Raw genomic sequence first — 18,408 nt, 5'->3', positions numbered from 1 at the left:
TTTATAACAATGTCCAGCTGGGCATGGAAACTTACCTAGTATTCATATTTCTATAGTTAAATAACTGTTTTGTGTTGCTCATGTACTTGGTGCCTTGAAACCCTTCTGGGGCTGAGCAGAAAGAAATAAAGAAACTTTTCCTACAAGGAGTAGCAGTTGCTGGATTAAGTTGGAGTGATGGGTGAGTGCATGAAGTCAAACCAAATCCAGTCTTTTGTGCACAGTTGTTGGGGATTTTTTTGTTGGGATGATGTTTTGAAAAAGTGGTATGCAAAGACTGACTGCAAGAGCACAGCTTTGCAGCACAAGGGTCTTAGTCACTTGCTTTTTATAGCTTTTCTTTTAGGGAGCCATCTGCATGTACTGCAATTACATTTCCAGATCCCTTAAAGACGTTTTCTAGTCCTTGTTTTACTGCTAGGTGTCGGTGGAGCAATCAACTGTTAGTGTTTGTGCAAAGCAGAGAGGGTTTGTGCAAACAGTAGGTAAGCTGGTGGATTCATCAGGAACTACAGTTTATAGAAATGATGTAGTTCAAAGTGGCAATAAAATTGGGAATAAAAGTTTGGACTTGCAAGCAGATGAGCGTTTTATATGATGTAGGTGATATTGCTCATACTGTTGGCTAAGCTGAAATTATATGAGAAGAGTAGGCTCTGTCATAGGGAACTGGAAATCTTCCAGTGTAGTTCTGTTTTTTCAATGCGTTTATTCTTAAAGCAGGTTTAACCCTCAAATTAAATTGCAGTGATAGCATTGTATGTGTATCTTCAGCACGAGTCCAGCCAAAGTGTCAGCAGCAAGGCCACCCCAGGCTGTTAAACAGGGGAATCTTAACAGAAGGGGAATCTTAACAGAAGTGAAGAGGATTTTGTCTGCTTGTTTAGTCAAGCCCCCCGGCACCTCATTTGAGAATGACAAACAATAGAGATGCTTTTGGTGTTGTCTGCAAACCAGACAAAGGGTCAGCAATCTGTTTCATTTATACAAGCAGCTGGTTTATAGCTGCCTTTTTTTTTTTTCTTTTTTCTACTGCCAAAGTGTGGAATGTTTGCCTGGGAACAAACCCCTCAGGTAAACAGCACTGTGACCATTTGTTGCCTCCGATTTGTTCCATGTCGCTTGTGTTTGAAAAGAAATTAAAATCACAGTTTTGTTTACTTTGCCCTTGTGAAGTGTGCTATTGCAGAAAGGACAAATTGATGTCAATTCCTGCATATTTTACTTTTATTGGAAATTGGAAAGATATAGTATAAATACAGATACTAAAGCGTGGGTTAATGTCAACATAATTAAAAACATAGCTTAATTTGGTGAATAGACTTATTTAATCTATGTACAGTAACCTCTAGAATTAGTAAGAAGCAACACTGCAAGGCAAAATGCAGAGCTGAATTAACTTCTGGAAAAGAGTTTCTCAAAGTTCTGGTCAGCAGACATTGAGTGTCTCTGGAAGCTGCACTCAGAGGTTTGTAGAACCATTTCTAATACATAATCTGAATTTTTTACTTCTGGGCAGTTAGTGTAACACTCAGGAAATGGTGATATTGGCTAAAAATACTACTCTGTTCAAGACATTTCCCTCTCTTGCAATGATTACAAAATGCCAAGCGATGAAGAATTTTGGTCAGTATTTATGCAACATGTGTCTTGTAATTTGTGTGTCCAGATTGCTGATAGCAATTGTACATGAGTATTAGAAAATAATTTAGATACCTGCCTATTTACATTTGGCTTTTTTTTTCCCCTCTACATCTCCTTGAAAAATGAAGTTGTGCAGGGGTTTGGCTTTTGAGGTTCTCCTTTTGTTTATGTTGACAAACTACTACTGGCCTCTGTACACCTTTGTAAAGTGAAGTCTTGGTAGGCTGTCAGCTCTTGATAAACCCACCACAGCCCTTCTGGTGTCTGCTTCTCTCCTGCATCACCCCACACTCGACGTAAGTTGATTTATTTCATGCATTAACATATACCATGCATTTGGGCATTTGCCACTAGAGAATTTGTAACTCTGACTCAGATGAGAAGTGTGATAAGCTATACAAGCACATCATATCAGGGCCAGGATTTTGGACACCTGAACATGGCTTTTGGCATGTTATTAAATTGCACTGACTCACTTCCTACCTTTTCAAGCTATGATTTCTTCATATATGTGGTCCCAGTAACTTTCAAATGGTTTTGAGCATTTTATTGTGGGGGACTCTAGAAAGAGAACCAGGAATGAGCGTTTGGTGGAGGGAAGATGCAATAAAGCTGTTGAGAAAGTTCCTAGGAAAAGTTGTGTGTGTGTTTGTATTTTGAGGGTGTGTTCACCGTTTGCTTGATGCTCACTCTTTTCTGTGCTAGTTGTTTTTTTCTTTTTTTAAGTAGAAGGAGAGCAAAGTTAAATTTGCCGCAAGTTTTTCTATAAAGCTGGTGGTGTTCACTTGCCTCTGTCCAGACTGCTTCAGTCTTCTCATTCCTCCCTCATCCTCCACGTGTTTGCTTCTCTGCAAAGCAAACACATGAGAATGAATCTCTGACATTTGAATTTTCCTATGAAATCTCTGAGAAAGAATCTCCTATGAAACAGCCTGGGATGTGGCAGCTTGTGTAGCTGGGATAGAAGATTTTGGGACTCCCTCTCTGCAGCCTACAAGCACAGCTAGGAGCTGAGACTGCTTTCCCAAAAGGAAATGCTGAGCATTCAGGGTATCCTGCTGCGTTGACAAGCCAACTTGTTTGTGTTTCCTGGCTCTGCACTCTTGATGTTCTCAGCTGTTCAATCAATTGTGCAGGCAATGTAAATGCCCATTTGTTACTAGGGAAAAAGACTAGCTCAAATTGTTTCTGTTTGCTGTATCAAATGCCTGAAGTAGATGTTACAACTTTACTGCTTGCAACTGGAATGAGTGAGCACTTGTGTATCAGTTTCCTAATGAGACTGAATGTATTCTCTGGATTTTTGTGGGTGTGGTGTTACTTTTCAAAATTTTAGTGGAACAGCGGCTTCAGGAAAAGAATGTGAAGACTCATGGTGGGGATGCACCTAAATGGTCTGAAGCTCAGGTCGGGGGGTTTGGGGATGAATAAAATTGGCACAACAGCAGGAAGACGACAGATAGAAGAGGCCTAGCTGCCCTCAGGGGCTGGAAGCTGCTAACCCTGGGCAGCAAAACAGACCTGGAAAATGACCCATTTGCAGTTCTGCTTCCAGACCTTTTCCCTTCACCCTGGCTTGAAGTAAAAAATGCTTTCTTTGCCCTTATACCTCTTCTTATACCTAACTTGTATGCCAGAATGAGAAGACTGCATTGTCAACATGCCTAAGATAAATGATGAGTGTAATGATAGGAGGATGTCAAATTCAGGTTTAAGGTTTTTTCCCAATTATCTAATTTTATTTTACACTTTTCTCCTGTGTGTGTTTGTATTTTAAGCCCCTACTGTTTATATATGCTACTACAACACCACTTACATGATTTTTGGAAGGCTTTGCAAATAGAAAACAACTTCAGTCATGGATGTTGCAGTGGCAAGGTACGAGCTAGAGATGGGATGGTGTTGATGAGAACAAGGCTGGATAGGAAAAGCAGAAGGACATGTAGCACTTACTGTAGTTCAAAAGCAAAAGCAGGGAAGAGATCTTTGGAAAGGTGTGTACAGCAGGATTTCTCAGTCTTTCTGCAAAGTCTTTTGGGCTCAAGGAGAGCCCAAAGAGAGAGTGTGGTGAAACAAATTCCAGTAGAGAGTAAAAAGAAGAGAAAGAATGGAATCTATGTGAGATGAGTGTACCAAAGTGACTGTGAATGGAGGTGTCCTGTTACTTCAACTCTAGGCTTTTTGAATGTTTCTGTGTGGTAGTGGTGGGATATTTACCTTAATGGTCTTTGATTTTTGTATGGGGGAAAAAAGGTACTAGTTTTAGGAAATGAGCTAGAAACAAAAATGTTAAAACTCCCAAAAGCTTTTATTGAGGAATTTTAAAAAGTGACTGGTATGTTAAAATTTTTTATTCTTTAAAATAAATCTGCTCCAAATTAAGTATTTTCTTTAGGTATCAGGACCTGAGTTTGAAAAGTCTCAGTGTGCATTTGAAAAGAGTTAAATTTATTTTGTCTAGGCTTGAGAAGAGTTGTTCAAAATTTGGAGCAGGGGAAATAGGGCATAATTCCTTCTCCTTTTGTGTTTTCCAGAATATCAAGTTCTGTGGACAAGAGGAGAGGGACTTTAGTCTTAAGGGACTCTTGCTCCAAGCTGATTGGCAGTGCATACAATTGCACCACCAGAGAGCAATAAAAAAAATACGTAGAGCAACAGTAACAGAAAGCAGATGTCTTGCTTTTACAATTCAGGAACTGGAAAAGACAGTAAGAAACTGATGGCAATTGACTCTGCAGTTGGGGGAATATATATATCTTGCTTTCTAGTCAGATGAAATGGAAAACCCCATACTGGTGAAAACAAAACATACATTAACAGCCATAGTGTCTTGCTCTGAAAATGGGGGTCATGTGTGCTTAATTTTTCATTAGAAAACATCATGCAAAGGATCCTTGCAAGATGGAGCAGACAGCTTTTCTCACTGTGTTCTCAGGTCTGTTTTTCTCCTTTGGAAAATTCTATAAAAATCAATCAAGCCTCTGATTTAACTGAGAAAAATGTGTGGAAACTGGGAAATATTTTAATTTTTTTTTTAATTCCACATGTGTGGGTTTTGTGTTGGGAAGGAAAAGATTTTACCAAGACAGTTATCTGTGAAATATAGTATAATGTTTTTTAGAGACTGCACATAAAATGGAAATAGGTTTGACATCCTGTATTCTATGTCTGAATGTTGCCATGAACTAAAATGGTAATTAGTCACCTACGCAGCATCTTCATCAGCACCTTCATTCACTGACTGTAGTACATGGAGTTTTCTTGCTGCTAATCTCAAGGCAAACAAGAAAGGGGCTTTAGGAGAGAGCATTAGCATAGATGTGCAAATGTATAGGTGTGCTTTGGGCAGTTTGCCTCTCTTTCATCAGCACACTTTTTTAGCCACGTGAAAATGAAATGCTTTAACAATTTATGTTGAGAATGGAAAAGTCATTGAAACTGGGGCATATGGAAACAGAAACAAGAGCAGACTTATGGTACTTCCCTTCCATGTGATACTGGTTCAGGTGAAAGCTGTAGAGTTGAGAGGATGTCCTATCTGTTCTGCTTGAGAGAATGCTAAGTGACATATTTTAAGCAGAGTACGCATCCGTGGCACGAAGGAGAGAAGAAAACTATGTGAAACTTTGATTTCTACTTTGGTACTCTTTCTCTGTCAGAGCTACTTAAAAGCAAACAAGGGACAAAACCAACAACTAAATCCTTTTTTGACACAGACAAAACCTGACACATACATTAAGCTCATTTTTTGCCCTGGCTTAAAAAGCAAAAGGACTTATTTGGCATAAAATACTTGAGAGAAGCAGTGAGTATTGCAGCTGAAATAACTTTGATTGAGTCTGAGCACAGACTGCTGCAGAGGAAGTTCTTTGGGAAAAAGTCCATTTGGGGTTTTAGAGTTCAGTTAGGAACTTGTCAGCACTGCTTTATGTATGTACAAAGCTCAGGAACCGTGTGTTTCCCTGACTGTATTTCAGGATGTGAACTGCTATACTTCATGTTGTCCTGATCACCACTGTGCTGTTGGTAAAATACTGTACCTTCTGCTCTGTGCTGTGCTGCTTGAATCACAGCAGGAAGCCTTGCTCAGTGAATAACCTACAGCATACAGGAGCACTGTAGTGCCCGTAGGAATCCTGGTAGTCTCCATGCTAACTAACACCATGCACAAAATTCTTGTGGCTCCTCAAAGAAGGGCAAGTTGGGAGTTTTTCACACTGCCAAAATACAGGACTTAAACACCCTCCCAAAGCCCCCCACCCCAATAAACCAGAAAAGCTGTAGCCTGAAAGCTCTGGTTCTGAACCCTGACAGCTTTGGCAGGCTTTGGCTGGTGTGTTTGTGTTGTCACAAGGAAGGTGAAATGAGGTGCCTGCACAAGGCTTCCACCTCTCACAAGTGTTTAATGTAACCACACTTGAATGTACACTGCTTTATGCATCTCACATTAACCTCTTACTGCTTGGCTGCTGCTGTCGTCCTTTTACTTGAAAACTGGTGCCAAGTTATTTAAGAATGTCAGCTGAGGTGCAAAATTCCTTATGTTTAGTAATGGCTGGTCAGTCTATGATTAAGTGCCTCTCAAAGGTTTTCTGGCCTGTTAGTGTTTGCCCCAATAGCCTTCAAATGCAGTGCTGTGCTGTGTGATGATGCATCCTTACCAAAAAAAGAATATTTTTCCTCCATGCAGGCAAGACTGAGAATAAATTATGTATGGCTTGAAATGCCGGTCAATTCAGTTCAGAAAACAGCATGTGAATTTCACAAGCACGCTAACAAGTACTGCTACACCTTCTACTTTTAAATACATTTAATCTTAATAGAAAAGAAATATAAGAACATTTGGGTTTCGTTTGTGAATAGAAAACTTATGGCTGGGAAAATACTGCTATGCAATTGTTTTTTTTTTTTTGTAAGGCTAATGCTCTAGAGAAATGTTTTAATATTCTCCTGAAAATTATTATATAAAAAAGGAAAGAAATGAAGGAAATCAAGATTTTGCATGCTCTGCAGCACTGACCATTTATAGTTAGACCAGATGGTCTTATTAGATGTCTGTGGAGAATTGAGGCTTTTTCTCTGTAAAATGAATTGTTGATAATGAGGTAAACTTCCACCTCTTTATTGCTCACTGGAATTTCTTCCAAATAATTTTAGGCTATGCAGGAGTTTCTTTCATAATGGTCAAGAAAATCCAAAGTTAATCCTAGTGAGAGGTGTAAGTCTTCTTATGAACATCTGTTTTCTGCCAGTGGGGTTACAGAGAGCGTTCCTGGGTTCCTGTGTGCTTTATCCCCATAGCAGGCTGTGTTTGTGCCAAGGTGGGCCCTTCCTAGGGTGTGACTGTAGGGGCTTAGGTGAGTGGTCTGCCTCCCTCTGTGTTTTGTCTCAAGTGGAGCAAGTAAAGTTTCTCCAGGGCAAGAGGCATTTAACCAACAAAACATGCATGCAGCAATCTTTTCCTGATTTCAATCTCCCAATGAGTGTCAGTGTAAAAACTTTCTGAGCCAGAAGCTGCATCAGAATCACATTTCAATAGCTATGGGCCATCTGTTAATTACCTATTTTTTTTCTGCATGCCATTAAGCTTTTGATTTCCACAGCATCCTGTGATAGAGTTCATGATTCCATTCTGAATCTTTTGTCTCCTAATGGATCTTGCTCATTGTTCTTCATCTGCTCAAAAAAGCATTTCTGGGTTAGGATATGGAGAGGACAGAGCAGCATGTAATTTCTTATCCTTTTGGAAACTCAGAGAACTGAGAACAGAACTGTTCTCTTAACAGAAACTAGACAATGTTGTTTTTTAGGTGTTTCAGTTTAGCACAGTACAGTCTGATCACCCAGTCTGTAACCGGGGTGAGCTCAGCCTGGCTTGAGACCTGTGTAGTTTACACTAAGTCACCTTTTGCAACCCATGAGGTAATCTTACCCTTGGGTCTCAAGTTCTGCTGAAGGATCAGGGCACGTGACTGGATTAAATTTATATAAATTTAATCCAGTGAAGCTGGGCCAGACCTGCAGCTGATACGTATGAATGTAAAGTTACATTCATATGCACTGATCAAATACTTCCATTTTAGTTTTCCATGCTTGTTCTGTTCAAAACAATACTAACCTGTTCACAAAACATAATGTTTGGTACCTCTTTACAAATAACAATTTGCCACTTCCAAATGTAACTTACGGATTTTTATAATATATAACTCCCCCCTGCCCCCTGCCCTGTTCCTTCAGCTGTGGTGCCTTTGGCTGTGTAAGAAAGAAGGAAAGGAGCCTGAAACTGCAAAAAAAGCTGCATTTGTCTGAGAGAGATTTGGAAACTTGAACAGCTTTATCTCAAGTTTCAAATAATCACTGCAGTCAGGAAGATTACACACAATCTTTTGGCAACCTTTATACCCATAAAAAAAGAGGCAGTTTTGATACAGGTAAGATGACCTTTTTTTAGCTTTTGTATGGTGTATTAGAAGAGGCTGTACTGACTTTCTCAAATCCACATCTTGTACTTCATAAATAATTAAGGCTGTTGAAATAAGACTTTCTTGACCAGCAGTCTTGCTTTCTATCTAAGAAAGAATTCTATTTATCTTTTGTTAAAATGCAACCAAGCCTGCAACAGTTTCCTTTGAAGAATGGTGACTTCTAGTATTGTTCAAATTTACAGTCATGACTCTTCAAGTTGAAAAGGAAAAGTTTTGTTCCCAGTATGCATGGTCCTTTGGATAGCTGGCACAACACACTTGGAGGAGAAAGTTACAGAAATGCAGGGGGTGTTTGGGAACTTCAGGGCATTGTAACAAGTGTATTTCGCTTGATAATGAGTTACAGATATCTTTGTAATACAAAGCTTAAATTGCCCCCTCAAAAAAAGTGCTTGTAAGGAAGGACTCTTTGTTTGAAACTGTTGAAATCACTTCTGGAAAAGGTTTTAAAGTTTATATTCCTGCCTCCTCCCACTTTTCAACAGAAAAGCACTTCTGTTTGCAAAAGAGAAATCACAAGGATTGTTCATTGTTTACGCAGATCTTAAGAGAAAGGGTCTTTATGTGCCAGAATAAGTCTGTACACTGCAGTGTAGAGAAATGACAAAGAAAATCAGTTTTATGTTTGAGCAACCTTCCTATTGCATGCCCTGAAACTATAGTGAAAATAGTTTTCTTTTTAGTTGGCACTTATAAAATCAGATATGCAAGTTGGGCAGATGGACATTTAGAGATGTGCTCATACATCTACTAAATGTTTTTTAAACATGTTACGTGATTGATACTGTATTGTGCCAAATATGCACTAATGATGTTGGGAGATGGAGTGCTTATTCTGCCTGTTTTGCTTGTTTCACTGATCATTAGTGTAGCTTTTGTATGGAATCCCTGTAGATTTGGAGGGAAATGATGCATTTAAAATTATTTAGTGGAATGGAGAACATGGATGTAACAAAATCAAAGATGGTTGTTCCCTTCTTCATCACCTTCTTCATCATGGGGGAAAGACCATCTCTTGAGTTTGGTGCTGTTGAATCCCTTAGGGGAGAAAGGATATGGATCTTCACTTATGAAACAGTCAGTATCAGAAAAGCTATCAAATATCAGCTGCAGGGCTTTTAAAAATTTTTTGTCTTTCAAACCAGTATTATTATTTTTCTTTTTTTCTGCTCAGAAATGATGGGTTATTTTATATGGACAGCATTGCTAAAACAAATAATAAATGTGCATTTAGGATTTTTTTAAACAGTCTCTCACTGGGAGGGTGCTGAGAGGGCAATTGCTTTGTGTAGGCAGTGGTGCTGCAACAGTAAAATAGCAAACAAAAGTGTTGTTTGACTGTGGAGTTTGCTTTGAGTCCTGCAAACTCAGAAAGAACCTTGTGTGCTCAGTACTGATAAAGTGGCACCTATTGCACCTACTGTTCCTGTGTGGGACATCACCAAGTTCTGCAAGTTTTAAATTCTTCAACTGAAAGTAGTTGAATTGTAAAATAAACCAGATATGTATTGTAAAACTCTCACTGAGCGCCCCTCAGTCCTGATAAAATTATTATCCAACAGAGTGGATGAGTCAATATGTATCTTTAAAAAAAACAACAGACAAAAACCATCACTGATTTCTAATTTCTGGTTTTTTTTTTTTCCATTTTCCTTTAGTTCCTTGGCATAGCATTTCTTGGGATTGGATTGTGGGCATGGAATGAAAAGGTAAGTTGAATATAGCACCAAAGTTTGTTTTTCCTCTTTATCTCTCTTTTTCTGATGAAATATTGAAACAGTAATATACTGCATATTTTGTGTTCACACACAGTTTCTATGGGAACAAAATCAAGCCTCTCTGTCAAATAAAAACCTTAGGTTGGGTCACTTAGAGGAACATGGTTGCAGTCTTTCCCAAAAATACCTTGGCAAGAAATGGTGGCTGACACTTGCCCACAAACTAATCATTTCAATCCTCGCACACTGGCTGCAGCTCAGGTACCAGAACACCCTGCTGGGGCAGTATGGGCAGTGTGTTCCAGGAAGGGAGGGAGAGCCTGCATGTCTTAGAAGGCAGCTTCCTGAAAAATACCCAGCTTTGCATTAACATAGCAGGTAATTGCTGTTCCTCTTAAAAAAACAAACCCAAAAAAAGGAAAATCAAGATGAGCCCTGAAAAGCAATGCAAACCTGAGGCAGAATAACTGTTGTTTTTTCTTGTGCAAATGAAACTGGCCATTGAACACCCTTTGTTGCAAGACTCTAAAATCAGCTTTGAAATGGGAAGTGTGTGTGTGTGGAGTGAGGGGGCAGGGAAAGAGAAAACATTTCTGAACCAGAGCCTAATTTTTAGTTTGCTTACTGCAGAAATTGGGAAAAAGATAAAATGTCAAGGCATAATTTACAAAACTAGTCAGTATGTCTGGGTTACTGGATGTAGAGTTTGGCTTGCTAAAAGATAACAGCTGAAATTAAAGTCCCTATTTCCTTTTCTTCTTTCTTTAAAAGATTAAAAATAATAAAACCTGGCTGTTAACAATGCTGTGTTATTCGGTTGCATAATAAATTTTTCTTCTTTTAATGGAAAACATTGAGTAAGTTATAAATTGATCTTCACCTAAGACATAATAACTGGTGCTTGCAGCAGAACAAATAACAGATTTGGAAGCTCCAAAGTTCTGCCTCTAAAAAAATTGAGGACAAATTTTGAGTTGTTAACTTATATTCTAATTGCTCTGTGTGCGTGCCTTGGAAGGAGCTCATCACAAACAGTAATGGGATATTAATTACTGCACACTATGTGCACCTATATAGATGTGTATGTATATTTACCTACACATATACACACATACACTTATATATGTATATTGATATGTATGCCATATGATACTGATGTTGGATAGCTCAGATAGGCTTAGAAAGAGGTACTGTGACTTTTTTATTAATGATGTAAAAACATGTTTTATTTAATACTCTCAACACACTCTCAGAGCTTGTACCTATGTCTAAGTTCCAGAGAGTGGCTTTACAGAGGAGATTTGAACATTTTTGTATCATTACAGTAGGTAACACAAATGATTCCTCTTTAGAGTGAATGAGCAGGTAAAGGAAAAACAACTATAGTGTTTGAAGTCTAAAGTATGCCAATCTTAGCAGCTAGAAGGTGTTCTGGTTTGTTAGGGTTTACATATTTTCTGTGTGGGAAAGTATGTACCCTTTCCTAGGGAAAATGCATTAAATTCATAATTGCTAATAGCCAGAAGCCAAAGCTCTTGTTTTTATATGAGATTTGGATATCTCAATCAATTATCAAGTAATCTTAAACCATTTTTAGTCAGATTCTGAAAGTCAGAGAAAATGCCATGTTGTTTTAAGACAGGCAAATAAAACCATCAGGCTCCATACGTAGTAGGTTTTTTAGATTTCTTTCTAAACTAACAAGTAAAATAGAATGCTGTTTATTGGTTTAAAGCATGGGTTTTTTCTTGAAAAATGATCATGTTTCCCCACCTTCTTTAACTGTTTTATTCTGAGGTGCTTAGTATGGATTGTTTCAGTTCATAGTTGTAACAATCAAAATGCTGTATAGGTATAGCTGAACTGCAGAGCTCTTGAGCACAGACAAATTTGACTTTGGTAAAAGAACTATGAAAAAATTGACTTTTTTCAAACCAGTTTGAGTCTTTTATTTCACTCAGGTCTTTAGAGGACAGGCAGTGAGTGGCCAAAAGCGCCTGTCAGCAGGATCAAGTTCCAGGTATTCATAGGCCCTGTATTTTTTAGTGGGGGGAAGATCAGTTAGATCCTGGAGTTTTCTTACTGCTGATGAGGAGTTGAAGATGAAAGCCAAGGAGGTTTAGCCCGGGTCTTGAGAGATATGTAACATAACTGAAAAGCACTTCTCTAGCTAGGCTGCTTGCCTGGGGCTAGGATGGATATCCCTTAGGCATTGTGGGCTGTTGTAATGGTACACCCTACGACAACAAAGCAGCTTGTCAGAGAAGGACCTGGTGTACACAAAGTCAAACCATGAGCCAGCTCTGTGTCCTGGTGACAAAGAAGGCAAATGTGTCCTGGGCTTTACTAGGAGTGTTGCTAACAAGTTGGGAAAGAGAATTCTTCCCCTCTATTCAGCACTGGTGAGGCCACACCTAAGCCAGTTCAGGGCTCCCCAGTCCAAGAGGGATGCTGACATACTGGAGAATTCAGCAAAGGGCTGAATAGATGATGAAGGTACGGGAGCTTCTCTCCTACAGGGAAAGGCTGAGAGAGCTAAGACTGTTTAGTCCAGGGAAGAGTAGGCTGGGGGAATCTTAATGTATGGAAGTACCTGAAGGAAGAACACAAAGAGAATGGAGCCAGCCTGTTTTCAGTGATGCCCAGTGACAAAGGCAATGGGCACAAAATGAAACACAAATGGTGTTTCCCCTGAACATCAGGGAGCACCTTTTTCTGGTGGCACAGTTTGCCCAGAGAAGATTTGAATGAAGTCTCTGTCTTTGGAGATTTTTCCAAAGCAATCAGGACATGGTTCTATGCAGTCAGAGCTAGGTGGCCAGGTGACTTCAGCCACTCTGTGAAGACTTGCTGCTGTCCCAATGAACTTGACTTTATCAAACTTGAACTTGACACTGCTGTTGTGTAATGTGTAAATTTGTAAGGGGTTTTTGCAAGAGTAGGTCTTCAGGACTCCTACTGTAAACTTCATTTGGTAGTGGGGAGGATTTTGATTAACTTCTGTTTTAAATTGTGTGGCTTTATATTCAGCTGTGTGGTTTTATAGCCTGGCCATCAACTTGTATATACTTTTGTTGCTTCACAGAATCTTTTAAAGGTAAAAAGATAGTGTTCCAGGTCACATTAAAACTGCAGGGTGTAAAAAAATAATCCAGACTTCACAGGAATCCTATTGGCTGCTGGTTAAAAAAAATTTGGGACAGATTTGTGGACTTGGTGCCTAGTTTCTCTTTTTTTGCTAAGTTGGCTTGAATTCTTCCCTTTAAACTTTGTTGTGAAGAAGAAAAGCACAATATCCAGTCTTGTGGCCTTCCTTAAGGCCTTTGCAGGGAGGCAAAAGAGCTCATTTGTCAAGTAGGCAATAGAATTGGCTTGACAGCCAGTGAGCCAGCCCTAGACAAAAGCTGGGCAATTAGCATTCTGAGCCATGAACCTGAAAGAGAGCTGGGGATGGGGTGGGGGCAATAAGCTCTGGGGATGAATAAAGCTATCTATACATGGCGGCCCTGTATAGGTCACAGTCTCGCAGTGTTTTCAGGCATGCCAGGCTTGGGCTTGTACCATTAAATCGTTCATCCATGGCAGCCGATTTCCCCCCTCCTCCCTGCAACAGTGACATGAACATTGTTAGCATACAAAGAGTCTGTGTGAAACCTCAGCAACTTACAGCACTTTTGCTCAGCAGCAGTAGAAAATGCTTATATTTAATTGTTTTTCTTAACCACTTCAAGTCATGTCTTCTGGTGACTCTTTAAAAATAAACCAAGCTTGTACAAAATGTCGATTTGCCTCCTTGGTTGTATGTATTAGATACTACGGTCTTAAGGCTGTTTGTGGTGTGATACCAGTAGGTGCTTGGGAAAATAAGCTTCCTGCTGGAGATTTGTGTTCCAAGAGTAGTGAGCCTAAGTGATGAATTGCTGTTATGTCTTCTGAGACCTTATAAGATTGTCCATGGAGAGGGACTTTTTGCAAGGAAAGCACTGTGGTTTTGGGGTAAACTCTTAAGTAGGAGATAGCAAAAGTAAGATAAACTAAGGTAGGGAAGAAATCTTTCAAATTTTGTTGATTAAATGTCATTTGTGTGAAGCTGACTGAAATGAAGAGAGAGAAGTGGAAGAAGCTGATAATGTACATGAGTTTGGCTTCTCAGGTTTTCCAGTTTAATCAGCATAACAATAAGTTGCTTCAGCTCAAAAGTCAAGTTGTGTGCAGTTTGGAGTATGGTATCTCTGGGTGCCAGCATAGTGTTCTTAGTGAGCAGGAGCTCTAAATCTGGGTCTGAAGTTTTAAGATAGACTTTTATTTGTCTAAGGTGATTTAGGTCTGCTTTGGTGGTCTTGGACAAGCTAAACTCTGTACATGGAAACAATCACAATTTGTTAGATCAACCCTGTCTCTCCTTGCCCTGAAGTGAAAACTAAAGTTGTTTTCAAGAAAAAAATTCTCACTTCTCTTCTTGTCCCAGTGAGTGGCTGACAGCAGGAAGGAGTGATGCACTAGTCATTCCATAATTGTTGTTCTTCCAAAATCACACAGTTCTTCCAAAAATTATTGCCAACAAGGAAACTGCACATATCCTGTGTTTCTTACGGGCTGAAGGATACCCAAAGCCTATATCTTGCCTCTGAGACAGGGCTGTGTGTGGGTTTTATAGGACTGGAGAAGAGAGGAGGGGATCCACTGTTACACTTCATTTAAATTTCAGTACATAAAGATGTATAATCTAAACACGCAGGCTCTTAAATGATTTACTAGTGTTCCAGCACTTTATAGTCATTAATCCTGAAAAGTCTAAAAACCTGTATCTTGTATGTATTTATGCCAGTTATTCACCTTTTGAACTCTGCTGTGTCAGCACAAGAAAGTGAGACTAGTTCTTCTCCTCCCTTAGGCACTTGAAAAATAAAGTTTTGCTGCTATCACTGTTTGCTGTGGGAAATGCAAAACCAACAGAAATCAAAGAAATGAGATTTGTAAACATCCCCCACCTAGCTGCTTGCTTGCAGAGACAAACTTCTGCAGTAGAATTAATTTGGCATGTTTCAATGAGTATTGTTCTGCTCCCTATGTTCATTCACATGCGCAGCATGGAGGAACTGCATGGAGTTTATGACGAACAAAGCAGAGACATTTTTCTGTTTTAAAATCATGCATTTGAAAATACTTTTATTTACTTAATCACCTCCCAGATGCTGCTGTTTGCCAGTGATACTAAGTCCTGCAGACAAGCCTGTGGAAAGGCTAAACCTCTGTTGGCAAAGATTGGTGTTTCAGAAGATCTTGTATTGATGTATCTTTTTCTGCATTTCTCCTGCTTTTCTTGGATTTATGGTGTGGGACGCTTTTTTGTTTGTTTGTTGTTTGGTTGGTTTTGTTTGTTTTTGTTTTGTCCTCCCAGTAATAAGATATTGCAGCAGAGAAGTTTTTTTTTCCCATCTTGGAGGAAATGGAAAATAAGAAATAGTGGATCTCTTCCATCCTCCTGTAGTGTTGAGTTTCCTTCTTTTATATGCATCCTGTGGGCCAAATTCCATATACACTCATTATGTCACCTCTTTGTTTCTTAGGCTGATGATTCTCCTGAGTTGTCTCTGACTCATTATGCCTTGAATTTTCATTATTGGGTCAGCTTTTCAAAATTGCTGCTGCCTGGAGTGCTTTCAGTTGGAGCCATTCTCCCTTGTCCTGCAGTTTGCGACTGTGCCTGTTACAGCAGTAGCTGTCCTGAAATGTCACTGGTTTGTTAGTGCACTTCTGACTCCCTTAAGAACCCAGGAACACATCAGATTGTGTAGGTGTGACAGCACTGCTGCAGCCAAGATGTGTGTCTGGCTTTGGGCTCAGCCTGTGAGGGCTGTTACTGCTAAATGCAGGCAGTGGGGACCAGCAGGAGAGGAAGTGGTGCTGAAGATCCAGCTTGCACACTGCAGGTTTTCAAAGGTTTGAGTTCTTTTCTACCTAGTTCTAGTGTGATCTTGTGGACTGAATTCTTGCTGGTGTTTTGGAGCATGAGCTGTGTTCCAGGGCCACATCCTCATTTATAAGCAATCCAGCCTGTGTGCTCTGAGATTGTTCCAGGTGTGAGCTGAAGCACAGCTTGTGTGTGATCACTTCAAAAGGACTGCTGGGTATGACCTGAAATATTAATGTAGATGTGCACCAAAGGCAGGAGCTGAAGTCAAGGGTCTGTCTCTGAAAAGTGGTACAAGCTGTTCTGATGATCTTAGAGTACAAGAAGGAGAAGGGGTGGGGTGTGCACCCTTATTGCTTTTGTATGGAACTGTTGCTTCCTTATTCTTTACTGATGAGATAAAGGCAAACTATTGTGAAGCTATTACATCAGGAGGGGCATTCACGAGCTCCTGTGTTCAAGACCAGCATTTTCCCTTTGCCTTGTTCTCCCTTGAGCTATATATGAGATGCTGGTTGTAGTGTGGAGGGCTCTGGCCATGAGGAAAATATGACCTGAGGACATGTCGGGCATCTCTCAGGCTTTTTTTCTACCTGTGCTCACATACCAGGAGGAGGACTCTGGTTTTGCAGGAGTTTGTTCTGCCTGGCTTGGTTCTCACATTTCCCTGTGGGTGGAATGCACCCTTGTATTGAAGAAAAGAGCCAGGTCCTAACTATTTAATTTGACTTCTCCTGAATTTGGAGTGGGGTGGAAATGTGGGGTCAGTCTTTCCTGTTCCATCTATGCATCATTGTATCCTAATGATTGAAGTACATTTCACAAATAAAGGAACTTTTCCACAACTTTACTGTTGCTTATTTTAGTTCACTTATGGATGCTGCTTTTGTTGTTTCAGTACACCAAATAAATTTTGGCTTGCATTGGATTAAAATATTAAATAGCCACTCATGGACTGTAATGTACAACAGGCTATGGAGGGTGGAGGAACAGAGCAAACAGATGAGCTGGAGATCAGCCAGGGAACATGTCCTGCTGGCTCTCCTTGTGGGACTACAGCAGAACCCTGGGTTGATACCATAGTGAGAAGTAAATTACTTGAGTATGTAGCTTTGTAGAAACAAAGCATTTCCTGCCAATACAAATTAGACACAGGCCTAAACTACCGACTGATGTGTGTGTACCTCAAAAATAACCATACTTCAAGAGGGGAATGCATCTAGAGGAAAAAATTGCTCATCCTTTTAGATGTTAAAGTATCGGAGTACACACAACAATTTAACAGTTGTGGTTGTAGTGGGAAACTGCAGCAATGTTGCTGAGGAAAAATTTGTAGAAAGCCTTACTTTAAAATATTTACAGGTGGTTTGTTTAGGTCTTGCATTGATGCATGAGAGAAGGGGACAGTCAGCATATATTCCATGACTGACTGCGCAGCCTGAGGATTCAGAGCATGTGGTGGAGGGTGCAGTGTTAGAATATGAAATTACTGATCCTCTGCTCAAGCACCTCTGGAAATGTTTCCTTCTGCTAAAGATGGGTTGAAGACAGAACTGGTCACTACCAGATGTTTGTACATCTGTGTCCAACTTTTCCCAGGGGTAGCTGTTGCAGCCAAAAAAAAAAAAAGATATTGTAGTAGGAGGGTGTAGTAGGCATTATAGAAACTTGTAGTGGATAGGAGGAGTGTGTGCTTAGAGGACTGTACATTTAGATCTTCTTGACAATATAAAGTGAGATATTATTCCCCAGTTGTTGTCCTGCTACTTGGAGCAAAATGTGCTTTTCTTCAGGGTATTGCACTGCTGCATCTTCAGAGAGCTTATTTGTAAGAGTCCAGAGTACAAGACTGTAAAATTGTATTCTAAGCAGGAAGCAGTAATCTTCTCTTAGACTACTTCTGTGTATCTTGAACTGTAATCACATGGCATTGTCTATGTTTCTCATTCCCACTGCTAGCTATTGTTTTATTGACAAAGCCTCTCTGAAGATTGTGTGTCCTGAGATATCTCTACAGAATACTGCTAACTTGAGGTTCATGTGCAGGGAGCATATGGAGTAGAATGCGAAAACAAAGCAGTATGTGCTTTGTATTGTCAGGATGTGTTATTTGGGATTTATCCAAGTTAGGCTTATGATTGCCATATGTGGACTAGCAACAGATGCACATAAAGGTGCTTTCCAAGGACAGCAAACAATGGCAGATAAAGCCTGTGTTGATCTATGCAGTTTGTGTTGGATCACAGCTACCCTGAGGAGTGGCCAGCTAACATGTGGCATTACAGGCGGCTAAGAGCCTGGCAGTTCTAGAAAATCAAGTAAAGGGAAATAGGGTAGAAGTGGAAAAACAGCTTAAAACTGGCCCAATAAATTTTATTGCCATTGAATTTAATGTGACTGTAACAAAATGCAAAGTGATGTGTTTCTCACTACCACTTTTGTATTATGACTGTCTTCTTGAACAGTGTTGTCCACAATTGTGAGCTGAATTTTACTTGGATTTCTTTTCATTTGAATTTGACTACTTTCATATGGAAAGTAGTTGATTTAGTGTAGTAATTTGCTTTGATATTTTTGTTGATTTATTTGATTCTGTTTACTTTGTTTTTAAGGAAAGACACAGTGTTTTATGAAGAGAGACTTAAAT

At 39.7% G+C, this 18,408-nt stretch overlaps 1 protein-coding gene across 1 annotated transcript in view; it reads left to right on the top strand.

The window, feature by feature from the left end:
* Positions 1 to 18,408, top strand: part of TSPAN5 (tetraspanin 5) — an 83,893-nt gene that overhangs the window by 49,597 nt on the left and 15,888 nt on the right. The window contains exon 2 of the mRNA XM_036381839.2: positions 9,788 to 9,838. Coding sequence (XP_036237732.1) covers positions 9,788 to 9,838 — 51 coding nt within the window. The remainder of the gene's footprint in view (positions 1 to 9,787; positions 9,839 to 18,408) is intronic.

The sequence above is a fragment of the Molothrus ater genome, chromosome 4 (genome assembly GCF_012460135.2).
Source record: "Molothrus ater isolate BHLD 08-10-18 breed brown headed cowbird chromosome 4, BPBGC_Mater_1.1, whole genome shotgun sequence".
Taxonomy (NCBI): domain Eukaryota; kingdom Metazoa; phylum Chordata; class Aves; order Passeriformes; family Icteridae; genus Molothrus; species Molothrus ater.
Note: the sequence above shows the minus strand (reverse complement) of the source record. Positions and strands in the feature narration are given on the sequence as shown.